The sequence below is a fragment of the Cydia amplana genome, chromosome 16 (genome assembly GCF_948474715.1).
Source record: "Cydia amplana chromosome 16, ilCydAmpl1.1, whole genome shotgun sequence".
Classification (NCBI taxonomy): Eukaryota; Metazoa; Arthropoda; class Insecta; order Lepidoptera; family Tortricidae; genus Cydia; species Cydia amplana.
In genome coordinates this window covers 7,873,292-7,891,571 of record NC_086084.1, presented here as the reverse complement: position 1 = coordinate 7,891,571, position 18,280 = coordinate 7,873,292, and the positions used below count along the sequence as shown (strand labels likewise).

General features: G+C 39.1%; 3 protein-coding genes across 3 annotated transcripts; 2 read left to right on the top strand and 1 right to left on the bottom strand.

Annotated features, from left to right (window-relative positions):
- Positions 1 to 320: 320 nt before the first annotated feature.
- On the bottom strand, positions 321 to 7,914 carry LOC134655290 (chromosome partition protein Smc-like). Its single transcript, XM_063510741.1, has 5 exons — positions 7,874 to 7,914; positions 3,970 to 4,138; positions 3,697 to 3,838; positions 1,914 to 2,089; positions 321 to 440 (listed from the first exon to the last, which is right to left on the bottom strand). The coding sequence occupies exons 1-5, from the start codon at positions 7,912 to 7,914 to the stop codon at positions 321 to 323; spliced, it is 648 nt and encodes a 215-aa protein (XP_063366811.1).
- Positions 7,915 to 11,754: 3,840 nt separating this feature from the next.
- LOC134655524 (probable splicing factor, arginine/serine-rich 7) lies at positions 11,755 to 15,439 on the top strand. The gene is made up of 4 exons (XM_063510991.1): positions 11,755 to 12,575; positions 13,189 to 13,349; positions 13,934 to 14,071; positions 14,621 to 15,439. Exons 1-4 carry the CDS (start codon positions 11,859 to 11,861, stop codon positions 15,333 to 15,335), a joined length of 1,731 nt encoding a protein of 576 aa, XP_063367061.1. The 5' UTR covers positions 11,755 to 11,858; the 3' UTR covers positions 15,336 to 15,439.
- A 1,303-nt stretch (positions 15,440 to 16,742) lies between these two features.
- Positions 16,743 to 17,293, top strand: LOC134655174 (uncharacterized). The gene is made up of 2 exons (XM_063510626.1): positions 16,743 to 16,861; positions 16,945 to 17,293. The coding sequence occupies exons 1-2, from the start codon at positions 16,826 to 16,828 to the stop codon at positions 17,266 to 17,268; spliced, it is 360 nt and encodes a 119-aa protein (XP_063366696.1). The 5' UTR covers positions 16,743 to 16,825; the 3' UTR covers positions 17,269 to 17,293.
- The last annotated feature ends 987 nt before the right edge of the window (positions 17,294 to 18,280 follow it).

Below are 18,280 nucleotides of genomic sequence, written 5' to 3'. Positions count from 1 at the left end.
AGGTACATTAACTATTTACCTAGCATGTAATGGTTTACTACCTTTGTTTGTAATTTTATTCTTGTCTTATTTTGTTGATAAATAAAATAATAAATAAATCATGGTTAATAGAATGATAACTGTATTTTTTTACATTTACTAATTGAGATAAAGAAATAAAATAAGTAAGGATGGTATTCTATCTGTCCAATATCTTGTTTACATTTTGCTTAACGAGAGAGTGCGACTGCGAGGCAATGCACATTGGACAAAGAAAAGTTGCATGGTCAGGTGGAATACCACCCTAGTAACTATTATGTATTGTCCGTATTGTGTATTATTCACTTTTGCTCGTTATTATTGCCATTGACTTGTTCTTTTTGCTTTAGAAGTTCTCGTCTGATGTCTTCGGTTTCAACAAGTTTTCTTCTTAATTTCAGCATGATTGCGTTATTTCGTTTCTGGAATTTAGTTTTGTTTGATTATATAAGAGGAAGCGCTGGTGGCCTAGCGGTAAGAGCGTGCGACTTGCAATCCGGAGGTCGCGAGTTCGAACCCGGCTGTATAGTTTGTAGCTTTCTAGTAGAGCCCGAAGGCTTATCCTATTGTCTATTGTTCAGTAAAACCGCACATGCTACTTACCTGCAAAAAAGGGTCTTCATTATTCTATTTGGCACCTGAGCGCGGGCTAGTCCAACGCTCAAAAAACCAGTGTAGGTGCGCTCTCCGATAACGCGCCTTTGTTACGCATCTCAATGACACATTTTAGACTGGTTCAGGTAGCGTTCGACTCGCCGGCACTCAGTATTTCGGTTACTGAGTTGAACGGACCACACACATATTTATCCATTAGTCCATTTTGAATCTTATTGCAATTTCCATAGGAGTTGTAATTCAATTACCTGGGTAAAGTGAACGAACGATTTTTATGCAAGTGGTTGTGGCACGTGGCATGAGCGGTTTTACTTAACAATAGACAATAGGATTAGCCGACGGCTCTATTAGAAAGCTACAAACTATACCAATGAGTTTTTCGGAACTTATGTACGAAATATCATTTGATATTTACCAGTCGCTTTTCGGTGAAGGAAAACATCGTGAGGAAACCGGACTAATCCCAATACGGGTCTAGTTTACCCTCTGGGTTGGAAGGTCAGATGGCAGTCGCTTTCGTAAAAACTAGTGCCCACGCCAATTACTGGGAATAGTTGTCAAGCTGACCCCAGGCTCCCATGAGTCGTGGCAAAATGCCGGGATAACGCGAGGAAGATGATGAAGATGATGATTATATAAGAGGAAAGGGGACGGCCACTTCTCCATACAAACGTAGTCCCCTTTTTTCTTTCTGGATATTGAATTATAGAAATAGTACATCACTAAGAGGCCGGGAAACGAAGGGTTGCAGGCCAAGTAGGTCCATATAGACACGCGGATAGGGATACGCGGCCGGCAACCCCGTTTCTCGCAGAGATTTAAATTGTATAGTGCTTTTCTCAAACTTGCAATAAAATATCCATAAGCTACGGTGACCAAAATCGAGAAGTCTCGTTGCTTTACAACAGGCCTAGGTGTGTAACGCTGTATGAAATTTCTTTATACATATATCATCTTTCACTCATCGCACCGGATGACCGGATACGTAGTATTTCCGGACCTAATCTAATTCGAAATCGCTTAACTAGTTCCACTGCTGTTTATATTTCGGAACAATCAAAGTAGAGTTTGGGCGGAAAGAGAAGAGTCGTGGAATGTATTGGGCCCCATACATTCCACGACTCTTCTCTTTCCACACAGACACTATCTATATAAATAAACTTTGCTTGTTCCGAAAACAATCAAAGTATATTTATAAGTACCTACCGACCTTCTTTGATTGCTTTCGGGACACAGCGCTTTACGTATCTTCGATATTACTTATAGCTGTATATAGGTACCTTTAATACGACACAGGCCTGCTCAATTGCGTGGCTTTCAGCGTCCAGCACGGCAGCCTCCCGCGCGCGCTGGTCGTTCCTCGCGGCCACAATCTTTAGCTTTTGCCGCTCCGACTCCAACTCTTCGGCTTCCTTCACTCTCAACTCTTTCTCTCGTACTTCAGATAGCGCACGTTCTATATTGCATAATATTAGATTAATGTTAAACACTGAGGGCCTACCGCGAAAACCGAAATTCGCAAATTGCGGGGATCTTACTTTTAGTAGTTAGAGTGACAGGGAAAAATCGAGGCAGGCAGGCATCTGCATTCGATTTTCGCGGTTACAGCCCTGTTTTAAATTAAACTTTCACGATTTTTTTACCTACTCATTATTATTTACTACAAGGGGAATTTTGAAGAAAATTTACTGCGCGTAAAATTAAGTTTTAAATTTACCTCCGACGTTCGAGGACGGCGTTGTCCCCGTGGTCTTACTTTACTAATGTTACAGAAGTTACGACTACACTGTGACGCACGGAAACAACGCAAATTTTTTCAAAAATACCTAGGTACCTACAGTTGCCATCAAATATCGGAGCGGCCAAGGTGTTCACGAATATCTGCCAAAGCCTCTATTATCAAGACGTTAAGTTGCATGTTCAAATGTTTTTGAGTACCTTGGGCGCTCCAAAAGTATAATATATTTTTCACCTCAGCAGCTCGAACAAGGGTGCAGCTGCACCTTTGTAAATTATTACATTTACCACCGCAAGCTAATAATTTAAATAAAACAATATAATAAATAACCGCGTTTCATTTTTAACACCACACTAAGTATCAAAATAATATGAGCGCCGTATCGCTTCGGGGCGGTTTATCGTCCTACACTACCAAAACGTAATATCTAGAATATCAGTGACATTAAATTTGGACCTTAATACTATGACGATACCGGTTGTTTTTCAATATGAATGTTGTACTGGCACGTGCTAAGTCGGGAGCAAGCAATTTTGCGATAATAGAGACAATGGCCTTTGTTTGAAAGATTAAGGTTTGAAGCGAAAAGTTCACCTCAGAAGAGCCGTACTATACTTTGCTACTTAAAAACAGTGAGCAAAATCGCATTTTGCTCACTGAGTGAGACAAAATGAGCAAAATGCAATTTTGCTATCTTAAGAAAACATGAGTGAATAGGTAAGTGATGAAGAAGGAATACATTTTTCGGGTTCTCTAATATGTTCTCACTGCTGAGGTGAAAAGTTTTGTGAACTACACGAGATCAAAGTTATTTACATCTCGTGCGCTTTTGAGTTCCTTACTACGCTCAAGATTCTAAATTAGATTCACTCGCTACGCTCGTGAATCTAGTATAGAATCTTTCGCTTGCACGGGACTCAAAATAAGCACTCGAAGAAATATCAAACTTTGATCTCTTGTTGTACAAATAACTATATATATCTGATGGCGACTATACCTATTACGATAGTACCTATGGTTAGTACTTATGAATATATTTTTTGAGCTACGGAACCTTACTCTGAACCATGGTATAATAATTAGACCATGCTCTGAACTCTGGCAAATTTGAGCGATAGAGAGGCAGATAACGAAATTTCGATTTTGGCGGTACACTCTGTTTTTATCAAACTTTTTAGCATGGCTGGCTTTACGCCGCGTGGGCAGCTGACTTCGGATAGTAGATGCATTTCCTAATTTTAGCTACGCCTGAGCCAAATGAATATCTACTTCGTAATAAATTTAAAAGTAATATTAGTACTTAATATTAAATCAAAACGACCTACCCTTATCAAACAAGACATGATATCCTTCTCGATGAGCATTCAAATGCTCTACGTGACTGCTGACCTTACTTGTTTCTGAACTAGTACAAATTTCTATCATAGCTATTTGATGGCGTGCGTTGGATATCTGCGATTTTGATTCCTAAGTAGGTAAACAGAAAAATAGACATGGTAAACTACAAGAATGCTATGTTTCAATGCTTAATTATTACCTTGTCAAGATCTCCCAGGTGGTCGATTTCATTTTCATTTTTTATAAGTTGACAAACTTACCTCTAACTGTCGAGTAAAAAACTCTAATTCAGATTTAATTGTAGCAAGTTCTTCAGAAATACTACTACCCGTTATGCGAAGTTTACCTACTTCTCTTTCAGTATTCATTTTTTGTTTTGTTACTGAAAATATGTGGAACGTTTTATTTTCACCATACAATGTCGGTGTCCTATATATTATACTACTCTTTGGTCTTTACTTAAATATGTTAGGGACCTAATGGTATATAATTAAAAGTAATTAACCTGATGTTAGTTTAGTTTTCAGAATATAGATTTTGTCATTCATATTTTGTGTAATTTTTCTATTTTCTCTAAACGTTCTCAAAATAAAATCTCGACTCGACCTCGACGAGAGATACCTACCATAAAATACAATTTAAAATATTTAATTAAATATGGCGCCATAAAAAAAAATAAAGCTACGTTTGTATAATGAAGCGCCCTCCACACTGTGGTACTGCGGTGCGGCGCACGGACCGATAGTGTGAGATGGTTCCGTACGTGCGTTAGGCCCCATTCGCACGAGCGCTTTTACAACGCGCGTTAAGCCCTTGCTACACGGTCGTCGACAAGCCCCCAAGCCCAAGTCTCATATATATATTATACTACTCTTTGCAAGCCCCTCAGACCGCGTGGCCTTGGTCTGGACGGACCGTGTAGACAGTTGTTTCCAACAAAATTTGACCAAAACTGACCAAGGTCAGACGGTTAGTAGGCTTGTCGGCGACCGTGTAGCAAGGGCTTTAAAAAAGTGTATAAGGGCACTTAAGGAGCAGCTATAAGTTAGAGCGAGAAAAAGATATTTCGACCGCCTGAAGGTCGCGGTGCGGTAGTGTGTTATGTTACAGCTTAAGTAAAGTCCGTCAACCAAATCTTGTCAGTAGTAAAAGGCGGCAAATTTGAAAAATCGCGGGTTAGCAACACTGTGTTCAAATAATTCCAAAACGCGTGTCATCTGTGTTTTATCTGTGGAATGTGGATCGTGAATGACAGCCGTCACCTTATTTGTTTTCATTTGGTTTTCATTCTGAATCGTTTCTGTTTCAAGAGATATTTCTGCTGTCACCATTAAATACCAATACATTAAATAAGAATAAGCAAAGCTAAGGGGCCTACAATGTACAATCATGCTCGTTGGCGTTGATGGTAAACATTACTAAAAATTGAGGTTATGACAAGTATTGGAAGAACTCTTTCGAACTTTTAAGATTATGTTCAGTTTTTTGTTTTAGGGTTAAAAGGCATAAATAAAATTAAAACGTATGCCTAAATCTATCCAACAAGACCATAAATTGTGTCCTGGAAACCGTCCATAGGCCCACATGTCTAATATTTTCAGCAATCAGTTGTGACTATTTACAAAGGTAAACCTTTTAAACAGTATTAAGAGCCTTGATTATATCGCCGTTCTTTCGCAATATCTACCTAATCCATACATGTTTGTTGCAGGATTAAATCTTGCCCAATATAAGGCGTTCGTAGTAGGTAGTATCTTTTCAGACAATACTTACCTATGGCGGTTTATGTACGTGTACAACGCAACCAAGTCGAAAAGTGACCCTTATCTTATTTACCTTTAAATTAAATAAACACCCAAATATCAGTTGTTTTATTTTTAATATGTATATTGTACAATATATACCAATCAAAAAAATTACACAGGTATGTCATATTCATCCAGAACAGTACACTAATTTACATTAACAAGTGGCATATTATATTGTAAATAACAAATATATGCACTATCTAATTATCTGCATTTTGATATGATTTTATTTTAATAAACTTAGAAGACATAGATAGGGAACAAAGAGAATATAAGCAGTTGTTTTTGATATCTTCAAATTTGTTCATCATTTTGATTAACATTGTTTTAACATCGCTTTTAAATTGTCCGTCCATGTTTCAATTTTTTTCAATAAACCGCGAGTGACAATTTGAATTGACGTACACAGGGCGCGCTCAGAGGAAAAAAAAATCTGTTGGTTCGATGTACATTGCTGCTTTTCTTAGCGCAATACTGCTCTTTGAGTGTTGCCCTACTTTAGTTTGCTTTACATTGCTACTGACAAGATTTGGTTGACGGACTATAGCTAAAGCTTTGGTTTCCTCCGATAGCGGTGCCGTCATATGGCGGCCGTCTCCATACAAATACTACGACATCCAAATATGGATGTCGTAGTATTTGTATGGAGACGGCCGCTATAATATATGACGGCACCGCTATCGGAGGAAACCAAAGCTTAACAGACTATCGCACCGCACCGTGACCTTGGAGCGTCGCACCCATAAGAGAGCTAGAAACATATATCTCTTTCTCGCTCTCACTTATGGGTGCGACGCGACGCTCCAAGGTCGCGATGCTGTGCGATAGTGTGTTAAGACTCTTAAATCCTAACACACTACCGCACCGTCCAAGGTCGCGGTACCGAAACTTTGGTTCGGTGCGGTAGTGTGTTATGGCGTTTAACTTTTACATTGTCTGTGGTTGGTAATGGCATTTCATAAAAAAAAAAAAGGGCGGGAACTTCGTCGACATCAGGCGGAATTTTCGAAATTATTTTTGTAAATTGTGTACTATAGCCCTTTTTGGATTACCTATCCATTTGTCGAGTAATCCGAGTTGAAGTATTTGGGTGATGGGTAAAGATAGCGGCGGCAAGGCCGCCAAACGCAAATCAGGTGAAGCTGGTGAAGCGGTACAGTCTCCACCAACTAAAATGGCGGCAAATTTTATATCGAACAAAAGAGGACTATTTAAGGACTATACCCACATATATACAGAAGACAATAAAAAAGAATATCCCATTTTACTGTCAATGTCTTCGCCTAATACCAAAATTGATGTGATGCAGTGCACAGGTATCCTGAAAACATGTCTTGGCCTAAGCCATGTTAAACCTATTGGAAATTTCATGATCAAAGTCTTCTTCACTAACAAGAAAGATGCCAACAACTTTCTTTTAAATACTCAGATGCAGGAGTTACATAGCTGGCAAGCTAAAATCCCTTATGATCACCTAGAATGCTTAGGGATAGTTAAAGTACCTATTGAAATTACGGAAGAAGAACTTTTGAAGGACCTGAAGTCAAGTGTTGAGATCATTGGAGTCAAGCGATTCACAAGAAAAAATGCAGTTGACGGCTCAACTTTGCCAACGCCTACAGTTCTAATTACATTTCTAGGCTCGCTACGGCCTGATCACGTCACATATGATTACATCTGGTTCGACGTTAAAGAATACGTGAAGCCAATTCGCCAGTGTTACGTATGTTATAAGTTTGGGCATGGACGTGGTTCCTGTAGGAGCCCCCAGGTGTGCTCCATTTGCGGTGCTGGCCATCTATTCAAGGACTGTACAGACAAATCAAATTTAAAATGTGTCAACTGCAGCGGCCCTCACATGGCTGTAAGTAATATCTGCCCTATCAAAGCTGCAAAAAATCAAGAGGTGAAGGATAGAATAAACGGGAAGACTACATACGCAACAGTATCGGCCAAAGCTCCAGCTACTTCCGGTGCTCCTACCAGACCACAGTCACAACCACAACCCAAAAAGCCCCCCCAGCGGCCTCATTCCAGAGCTCTGTTTACAGACTTAATTAATTCTGACGAGATATTAAATGTTTTTACTAAAACATTAATGGAATTAATTCAGTCTAAACAACTGAATATGGATGCTCCTATGTGTAGTAAGGTAATAAAAGAAACTCTAATTAGTAATCTATCTACTCAATAATGTATAGTGACACCAACATTGAAAACCTTAATATCTTTCATTGGAATTCACGCTGCATCATCACTAAAATAGACCAATTAAAACACTTTATTTCTTGCAATAACATTGATATAATTTTATTAAATGAAACATGGTTGGAACCTTCCAAATCTTTTAAGTTACCAGGTTACAGGATTGTGCGCCGAGATTCTGATCGTCCTCATGGTGGCATTGCAGTGGCAGTTAAAGATAAGTTCTCTTTCACTCTGATTAACACACCTTCCAGTTATCATTTTCAAAACCTATTATTGTCTGTTATCATCGGCTCTACTGTTATTGAGATACTCTGTCTATATATACCTCCCCCTCCTAATGGTAGATTTAATTTAGAAATGTTACTCAATTCCTTTTCTAAAATTACCAGCAGGAACTACTTGCTCATAGGCGACTTTAATGCTCATAATTCAGCATGGGGATGCCGTCGTAATAACAGTAGAGGCAATGTTATTAATTCTTTTGTAGACAAATATAACCTAGTCTGTTTAAATGATTTCTCTGAAACCACTTTTGCCCCGTTTGGTCAACAAGGTAACACTCTTGATTTAGTATTTGCTTCGCCGGTGGTTAGTTCTAGTTGTTCGTTTTCTGTCCACGATGACCTTTTAAGTAGTAACCATTTCCCAATTCTAATTAAAGTTATTTTTAATGATGTAAGCCGCTCTTCTCCACAGCATTTGGATTTCGACTCTTCTACTGTTACTCCACCTTCAGTATCAAATATAAACTTCAATAAAATCAACTGGGAAACCTTTTCTAAACTTTGCACCGAAAAATTTGCCTCTTTTGTATTAGCACCTAATCCGTTGGATAGTTACAGTAACTTCATGCAGTCTCTGTGTGACATTTTGTTGACATTTCCAAAGAAATCGTATGCTTGCCATACTAAAAAACGAAAAGCTCTTATTTGGTGGAATGACTTGTGCTCTCGGGCCGTTAATCAGTCTAAATATGCCTTATATTCTTATAAGAAGTATCCTACGTTGGAGAATTATTTGCTTTATAAACAATTTGATGCTAGAAAGAAAATAATTATTTCTGAACAAAAACAATTGTGTTGGGTTAAACTTTGTTCTTCCTTTAATCGAATGACTCCTTTGCAGCGTATTTGGGACCATGTTAAAAGATTTAAGTTTGCCAAATTAAACAATAACAATACAAGATCTAAACTTTTGGACAACCCATCTAATGCTCGTGATTTTTTAGATAAAATTGCCTCTTCTAATTGCGTTGACCCTGATCGTAATACTTTAGATTTATTTTTTGCCTCTGAAGGCTCCGAAATATCTCGATGGATCGGCAACTCCTTCGAATATTATGAATTTGAAGCTTCTTTGGAAAACAAAAAGAACACGTCTCCTGGCCCTGACTTCATTCCATACTCTGTTATTAAAAAATTACCTATTAATGTAAAGAAAATTCTACTTAGTATTTACAATCAACTTTGGTTACATAAAGAAATCCCGCCTATCTGGAAAGTTCAATTTGTAGTTCCTATTTTAAAACCAAATAAGGATTCTAATAGTTTAGATGCTTATCGACCCATTTCTCTTACTTCATGTTTTGCTAAGTTATTTGAAACTATGTTAAAGAATCGGATTGAATGGTTTATTGAACATAATTCTTTGATTCCAGAATTACAGTTTGGTTTTCGTAAAGGCAAAAATACTATGTATAACTTGGGTTGCTTATTAGGTGATATCAGACACAATATGAAGAATAATAAATTAACTTTAGCAGTTTTCCTGGATATAAAAGGTGCGTTTGATAACATTAATCATGAATATTTAATTAAAAGCTTACACAACCTTGGTATTCCTGGTTCAGTTCTATATTGGATTTTCAATTTTTTAAATGACCGCAGTGTCTCACTTAAAATAAAAAATAATTTATATGGCCCCAAATCTATTTTTAAGGGAACTCCGCAAGGATCTGTTATTTCTCCCTTAGTGTTTATTTTGAGCCTCGTTGACTTTATGAAACGTATTCCTACTTACGTCAAGTATTCCTTTTACGCTGATGATTTAGTTATATACTTAGATTGTGATGATATTTCAGCCGGTGAGACTATAATGAATCAGTGCTTATTAACTATATATAATTTACTACATAATCTTCTTAAACTGGAAGTTAACGTAGCAAAAAGTTCAGTTATGATTTTTAGTCATGCTTGTATATTTCGCCCTAAAGTTTATTTTAACAACACTCTGTTACCATTTAGTACTTCTGAACGATACTTAGGTATAATATTAGACTCTGAATTATCTTGGACTCAGCACATTGAGTATATTTGTAAAAAAGCTGAGCTTCGCTTAAATGTTTTGAAGTCATTAGTCGGAGTCACTTGGGGTTCTGATCCTAAGATATTAAAAACGTTGTACATTTCTATGGTTCGTAGTCAATTTGATTATGGGTGCATCTTCTATGCTAACGCATCTAGTCATATGCTTAAAAAATTGGATGTCATTCAGAATAGAGCCTTACGTATCATCACTGGTGCTATGATGTCTTCCCCTATAAATTCTTTAGAAGTTGAATCCGGTGTTCCGCCACTATTTATAAGGAGAACTTACCTTATTGACAAATTTTGCCTTTCCTTAGTCAGTTCCGATAATGTTCTTGTGAGTCGGTATTTAGAGGATTTTACTGTTCCCAATTATAATTTAATATCAATGCCTTTTAGTAACACCTTAAGCGAATCTATTACATATTTAAATTTTGAGTTTCAAGATACTGTATTTTGGTACCACCTCCTGCCCTGTTTTACTTACAGCTACCATTGCCTAATGAGAGATATTCCGGTTACTATAATTAATTTTAAGACTAAATATGAATGTTATGAATTTTTAAATGATAAGTCAGATTATATTAAGATCTATACTGATGGGTCTAAAACCAATACTCGCACTAGCTTTGCTTTCTATGATTCTTCTATTAATTCAGGCAAAGTATTTTCCTGTAATACCTCTTTTTCAATTTATTCAGCCGAAATTCTAGCTATGATTTATGCTTTGATGTACATTAAGTGTAATGATTTTGCGTCTCATAACTTTTTGATTTTATCCGATTCTATGAGTGCTCTTCAAGCTCTTTCATCGAAACAAATTGTAGCAAATGCTAATTATTTAATTTATGAGTTGCGAAAGCTATTTGATGATCTATTAAATTGTAAAATCAATGTAGAGTTTTGTTGGGTTCCTGGTCATTCAGGTGTACTGGGCAATGAAATTGTTGACTCTCTTGCTAAACATTCAGTTAATTCTGAAATTTGTAGTTTTAAAGTTCCTCGTACGGATTTATTCAAATTTATTAAAGATATCATGCTAAAGCGGTGGAATGTTTCTTTAATCAGTTCCAGAAATATTAAAGGGAAATGGCTGGCTGAGATTCAGCCTGACCCGTCAACGTCTGCCTGGTTCGAAAAAGGTAACGTTTACTCAGGCAGAGAGTTTATTAAAAGTTTGTGCAGGCTGCGTCTTGGCCATTGCCATTTCCCAGCTCATCTTTTTAGGTTAAAATTGTCGACTACTTCTGTTTGTAACTTCTGTCCCGCTAAAGATTGTAATCTAGACCATTTATTTTTTAATTGCCCCTATTTTAATGTACAGAGATTATTATTTATATGCACTTGTACTGACGTATTAAAAAACACAATAATGCCAACATCCGTACAGGAACTTTTAAGGCACTTTGTATTATATAAAGTTATATTTGATTTTGCAAAAAACACTTTCGGCCTTTTGTAGGTGTCCGACTTTTTTATTTTGTTTTGTTTTGTGGATTGATAGTTTTTTTTTTAAGGTGTGTGTGTAGTTTTTATGTAGTTAAGGTTCTATTATTATATCAGTTTGTAATGTATTCAAACACTGACTTAATATATTCAAAATGTAATTCATGTTTAAGCTGATGGCCGTGTTGCCAAAGCTTCAATAAATTAAAAAAAAAAAAAAAAATTTCATAAAAAAAAAACTACGTTGAGGTTTGTGTGCGCGTGTTATTTCATTTCACGACTTTTCTGTCGGCGTAAAACGGTTTAAAATGTAGACACTGGATTTACAATGTCTAATTTGTAGAATGTTAAATAAATATCAATAAACTTTTAAAACGTCTGATGTGTAAATCATCCAAAATGGTTTCGGGCAGTACGCGTGTGATACAAGTCTCCAACATCGCGCCTCAAGCGACCAAGGATCAAATGCAGACCTTATTCGGTTACTTGGGTAAAATAGATGATATTAGATTGTATCCGACTATCCGAGATGTCTCCTGCCCGGTTCAGTCTCGAATTTGTTACGTGAAGTATTATGATTCGGCTACTGTCAATGTAGCCCAACATATGACGAACACGGTGTTCATCGACCGCGCACTGATAGTGATTCCCATGCAATCAGGTGAGATTCCTGACGAACATAGGGCCCTAGAGATGTCAAGTAATGGTACCCTAGTGCCAGGCCTTAGTTCGGTCGAGCCGCGACTCCCCGCTCATGTCATCAACACATTGGAAGGTGTCCCACCAAGTCAAGTGATACAGACTCATGACCCTAAAATGGTATCATTAGGATTACCACCATATCCACCACTTCCTGCAACCCACGACTCGAGAAAGATTGAAGAAATCCGAAGAACTGTTTTGGTGGGTGATATAGGGGCCTTGAGTTACCAACAGTTATCAGATCACTTTGGAATGGTTGGAGATGTTAAGTATCTGCGATTCTGCGAGCGTGATGCAGACAAACAGAAATATGTCCTAATAGAAATGTCTGAACAGGAAAGTGTATTAAAAGCTTTGCAACTCAATGGTTCTACAATTGAAGGTCAAACTATACGGGTGAGCATTCCTTTTGTTACGCTTATGTTCAATAAATATTTACTAGCTTTTGCCTGCAATTGGATAATTGGATAGCTTTGAAATTCCGACTTTTGTAATTAATTTAATGAGTACATAGAAATAACCACAAATAACTAAATCAAGTTTCATGTATCACTTATCTGTCTAATATGAAATAATCAATGAATGTTGTTATGAGCCACACAAATCTGATGACAAAAGTCGGAGCCTTAGAATCAAAGTTTCTCTTTCATTTTCAGTTTTTGTTTTTAACAATTTTTATAAAAAGAAATTTGAGTGAGTAAAAGATTTACATACCTTTCTTCTACTCACTCTATTTTATTCTTGAAAAATTCCATGTTGATCAGAATGTTGTGTAACTAGACTAGACTAAAAGAGAGTGTAAGTTTAATTGTATGGTGGCAGCTCAGTTTGTGTAACTCTAGGTAGGTGTAGACCTAGACCACCTAGTTTTAATAACTTTAAGTTTATTAACCTTAAAAAAAATTGTTTTCTTTTTTTCATATTTGTGGTAGTAGCTTTAGACTTGAATTAATTTGCATATAAATTACTGAGATGTTGACACTAATATAATATGGATATTGTTTTTCAGGTGCTCCATGCAACCCAATCCATATCTAAACCTCAAACCAAGAGCAACGAGGCTGCCCAACGTGAGATCGAAGAGGCCATGTGCAGGGTCAAGGAAGCCCAGAACCTAATCTCTGCAGCCATCGATCCAGTCATTGGCCTTCTTTCTAAAGACAAACGGAGGTTTGTGTTTTGATATTAGCAAAAATTCATTATACAGGGTGGATTTTCTTTTTGGGTCAGTGAGGGCAGCTACCAGATCCCGTGCTGCTACGAGAAAACGGTCTAAGAAGACCTTCCCTCGATTTCAAAGTAATGAAGATTGGCTTTTACAGATTTTGGAAAAAACATACAGGGTGCGAGAAAAAGGTCATTTTTGACAAACTTTTTTTTTATGCCAAGTGATCCCATTCCTATTAAGGATCAAAAGCTTGTATGGAAGCAAAAAAAAATTCCGGCTAGAAAAGCCACAAATCGAGGAAAACTTTTCCCATACAATTTGTATGAAAATGAAAACTTTTATTTTTTACAAGCTGTTTTTGTATGCCAATCGATTCCATTCCTACCCAGTATCAATAGTTTCCTAGGGGTCAACTTACGGTAATGTACTAAAAAGCCCATATTAATAAAAACTTTTTCCATACATTTACAAAGGGATTGAAATTTCTTGGTAATAGTCTTAGCATTACTTGACCTAGAAAGCTGAAAACATGAAAGTTACGCCAAAACAGAGTAGTAAAATGCAAATGAAATGTTTGTTATTTCAGAACCCGATCCCGGTCGCGGTCCCGGCGACGCTCCCGGTCGCGCTCGCGGCGCTCTCGCTCGCGGCACCGCGCCAAGCGCTCGCGCAGCCGCTCGCGGCACCGCGCGCGCCCCGAGCGCTCCCGCCACCGCCGCTCCAGGTAATGAGGGATGCATCACTATAGCTTGGGTCCACACAGAATGGCAAACGCAAGGCGGGCACGTCGTCGTGCTCCCGACGCCAGGCGATCCCAATTATTTAAGCGAAATTGAACTTTACGGAGTCCCGCGTAAGTCCCTATTACATTGGTGAAGTTGTCGGCTGTAGTCGTTGTTGGCGTCCGTGGCAAGACTTCGATGACGGCCAGAGCCGACTGTGGCGGTCAATGGGTTAACAGACCGAGCCAGTTCGCGCGGCCACTTCCTTGGGATGCGATTCCTTCTGTTTGGACCCGTTTATTGCCCTGATTTCTCCACAGGTTTCGAAACTCGGACATTGATTGCTCTTATAAAATCTAGATTCGTTATTCCGATTAACATAGTTTTTTTAGAATGCTATGCTGAAGATGTTTAATTGAAAATGTTTTTCTAGATGACTTGTTTTTACTGAATTTCAGTTTCGGCCGAAAGTGTAGGGGAAGATACGCTTTTTTAGCATTACTATTAAAAGGATATTATTTGTAATATTTACAATTTGTTATCCGTTTCAGGTCCCGCTCCCACCACCGCGCGCGCCGCTCCCGCTCCCGCTCGCGCCACCGCAGCTCGCGCTCCAAGCGCGACCGCTCCCGCGACAGAAAAGATAAGAAGGATTCCAGCGAGAAGGAGAGAAAGGACAAATCCAAATCCCCCGCGCCTCCTCCCAAGGACGTCGAAGAAAAAGAGGAAATTAAGGAGGAGGTCGAAACGAACGGGACCGGCGCCGAAGTGAAATCGAAGGCGTCCACTCCCGCCGAAGACAAGCCGGAGCCGGACAAGGAGCGCAGCCCGTCGAAGAGGGAGCGCTCCCGGTCGAAGGACAGGAAGCGCTCGCGGTCCCGGCGCCGCTCCGGCTCGCGCGCGCGCCGCAAGCGGTCCCGGTCGCGGCGCCGCTCGCGGTCCCGCAAACGGTCGCGCTCCAGGGAGAGGAAGCGGTCGAGGTCGAGGAAACGCTCGCGGTCGCGCGACAGGAAACGATCCAGATCTAGGGATCGCAAACGTACTCGCTCCCGCGACAGAAAGCGGTCTCGGTCCCGCGACCGCAAGCGCTCGCGGTCCGGCAGCCGCCGCAGCCGCTCGCACCGCGACTCCAAGACGCCCCACGACCGGCGCAGCCCCGACCTCAGCACCATAGAGGAGAGGGATGTTTCGATCGTCGACAAGGCCCCGGACATCGCGGAGGACAAGCACTCCCCTGACAACATGGACATTTCGAATTCTCCATAAGTTACACGATTTGTTATTAAATCGCGACGGCCTCGGTAGATTTGGTTCTACGAGTGAGGCTTTAAGTTTATATGAATTGTGATTGGACATTTTTTTCTTGTCTTATAAGCATAAATAAATAAATACTTAGCAATAATAATGAAGTCTTATTTTTTATTGTTTTATCCCTTACTTACAAATACATAGGTCAAAATGACAAACGACTCTAGCTAATTCAGGCCAGTAGGTAACGCGTTTATGAATAACGCCATAAGTCCATAGCCGCAACATAGGTAGTTTCTGCATAAGTGTCGCTAACTTTTTTACGAAAGCGACTGGATGATGACTAGTTAGGCATCTTTGTGATTGGTCCGGTTTCCTCACAATGTATTCCTTCACAGAAAAGTGACTGGCAAAAATCAAATAATGATGTTTGTAAGTTGGAGCGTGTGATTGGAAATGAATGAATCATCAGTAGGTATTCTAAGAAAAGCTGAAATTCTCTATCTATTACACAATTAATCAAACTTGCAAAAACTTATGCAATTAATTATTGCACCATTTTGAGAAAAATCCATGCAACATTGCATAAATATTACGCAATCAATGCAGTGGGTATATATAGTGCCATCCTGCGTCTTCTCCAGTCCAGATTACCAGGTACAAGCGTTACAGCTAACTTCTCAACAGTAAAAAATAGATTCTGTGTTTACAGAATACGAATAGGAGGTTCTGAAGATGGATTCGGGAATTGTCATTGAAATTCGTGGAAACGGGTCCACTCCACGCCAGGACCAAGGTGAGCTTTCCAATCAGAGGGCGGCGGTGAGCCGTTCTCGGTCCAGAGATCGTTCACGTTCCAGAAGTAAATCGAGAGGAAGGTCCCGCGTACGCTCTCAGGCTAGAGGAAGATCACGCGGTAGGTCCCGCGGTCGCTCGAGAGGAAGATCTCGTGGTCGGTCGCGTGGCACATCCAGGGACAGGTCCAGGGGGAGATCGCGTTCTGGAGATAGCAGGCGACGTGGTGGGAAATCTCGGTTCAGGGATCGGCGGAGGTTGCGTTCTCGAGAAATGCACTGTTGTCGGTGCATTTGTAAGAATTGAGCTGGGTGGCCGTTGAAATTCAAAGTTAACTTATCAAATTGACTATCATTTTTTTAGTTAGCGAATATAAGCAAGCCTAAATAATTAGTGACTAATATTTAATAGCATTCATTTAGTGGTGAAAAATGTTGTTTCACTAGCTAGCAAAATGTTCACCTGTCGTGCCTTGGAGGCCTCGCAACGCTCAAGATTCTACTTTTTGAATCACTCGCTTCGCTCGTAGTTCAAATTTGGAATCTTTCGCTAACTAGCTTCTCAATATTAGCACGAGGGTTACCTAAACAAAAAAACTATTTTCAACATTCACAAAACCTAAGTAGTCTGTGAATAATTTTCGTTATCTCAGTGATTGCAGTTCATTAAAATTAACTACAGTAGGCAGTCGCATTGTTCAATCGGTGATAGGCATGTATTCGATTAGTTTACAAGTTGTTGACTTACAAGTAAGATTTTTAAAGTTTTTAATGTTAAATTCTTAAAATGACAAAATACAGACATGTGGATATTTTTGTTTGTTATATTTTAGGGATACTTGTGGCTTACGGCGTACTTCCACTACTATACACCAGGGAATCTGCGACTCAAAACGACGGTGCATCAAGTGCCTATTTACCGACTACGAGAACTGATTGACAATGCTCCCGCTACCCAGGACACTCGGAGATGGAATATGAAGCACGAGAGCCCTTACCCCGGGTACTGCCGCGCGCCCGGCCGAGCCGACTGCTTGCCGCTGCTCTGCGACTGTGACTTTCTTAAGCAGGAATGGAGTAGAAAAAGGGGGAATAACGGTACAGTTAGTGGCAATACAGTACTTCTTTATAAAATAGGTGCACTAACAAAAACGTAACTAATTAGTTATCAAAGGGATGTTTCCTATAAGATGGTTTAAATAAATTAAAACTATATTCAATTAGATTGTTTTATTTCGGTATGTGTGTGTTACGTTACATAAGTTACATTTAAGTCCCTACTTAGAAGGGTAACTACTCATACTCATTCCCGCTTATCTGGCCATAAATAACAATCGCAACATATGACTACTGTAGGTACTTTAGTTAGATTTGTTATCTTGGCTTTATGTTGCTGGGATTCGTGAATATATTGCCAAGCGTTAGAAAGTAGGCGACGATAATGACGGTATATTCTTAACAAGAAACATTTACACCACCAACAAGTCAACTTTAAATCGATATGCCCCGACAAAATGTTGCTTTTTAGGGTTCCGTACCTCAAAAGGAAAAAAACGGAACCCTTATAGGATCACTGGTGTGTCTGGCTGTCCGTCTGTCACAGCCTATTTTCTCCGAACTGCTGAACCAATTAAGTTGAAATTTGGTACCTACACATATACCTGGCTGGTACACTTACGTCTGTGACCCAAATACGGACATGTAACGTAATTAAATGAATTTTAAACATAGGGGGCACTTTTAAATAGGCAAAAAACGACCATTCCCCCCCCCCCCTATCTCCGAAACTACTGGGTCTAAAATTTTGAATTTTTTTTTACAGAAAATAGGTGTTTAATATCTATAGATCACTGGAAAACCTATTAGAAATTGCAGTGAAGCGTGAGCCGGATTTAATTACTTAGAGGAGTTTTTGATCCGACCCTTACGGGTATTTTAAAGACATTTCACTCACGTTTCACATCAAAAAATACATTGTTAAAAATTGTGTAATGTACGGAACCCTTGGAACGCGAGTCCGACTCGCACTTGGCCGGTTTTTTTATAGTTACCATCCACACAAGAGATAAATATCATAATCCCCAGTTATTAGGGTTTAGGGTACGGCCAGAGAGAAATAAGCGCATTAAATGGTTGTTACACGAATAATTTTAAATTGATATCGTTTCA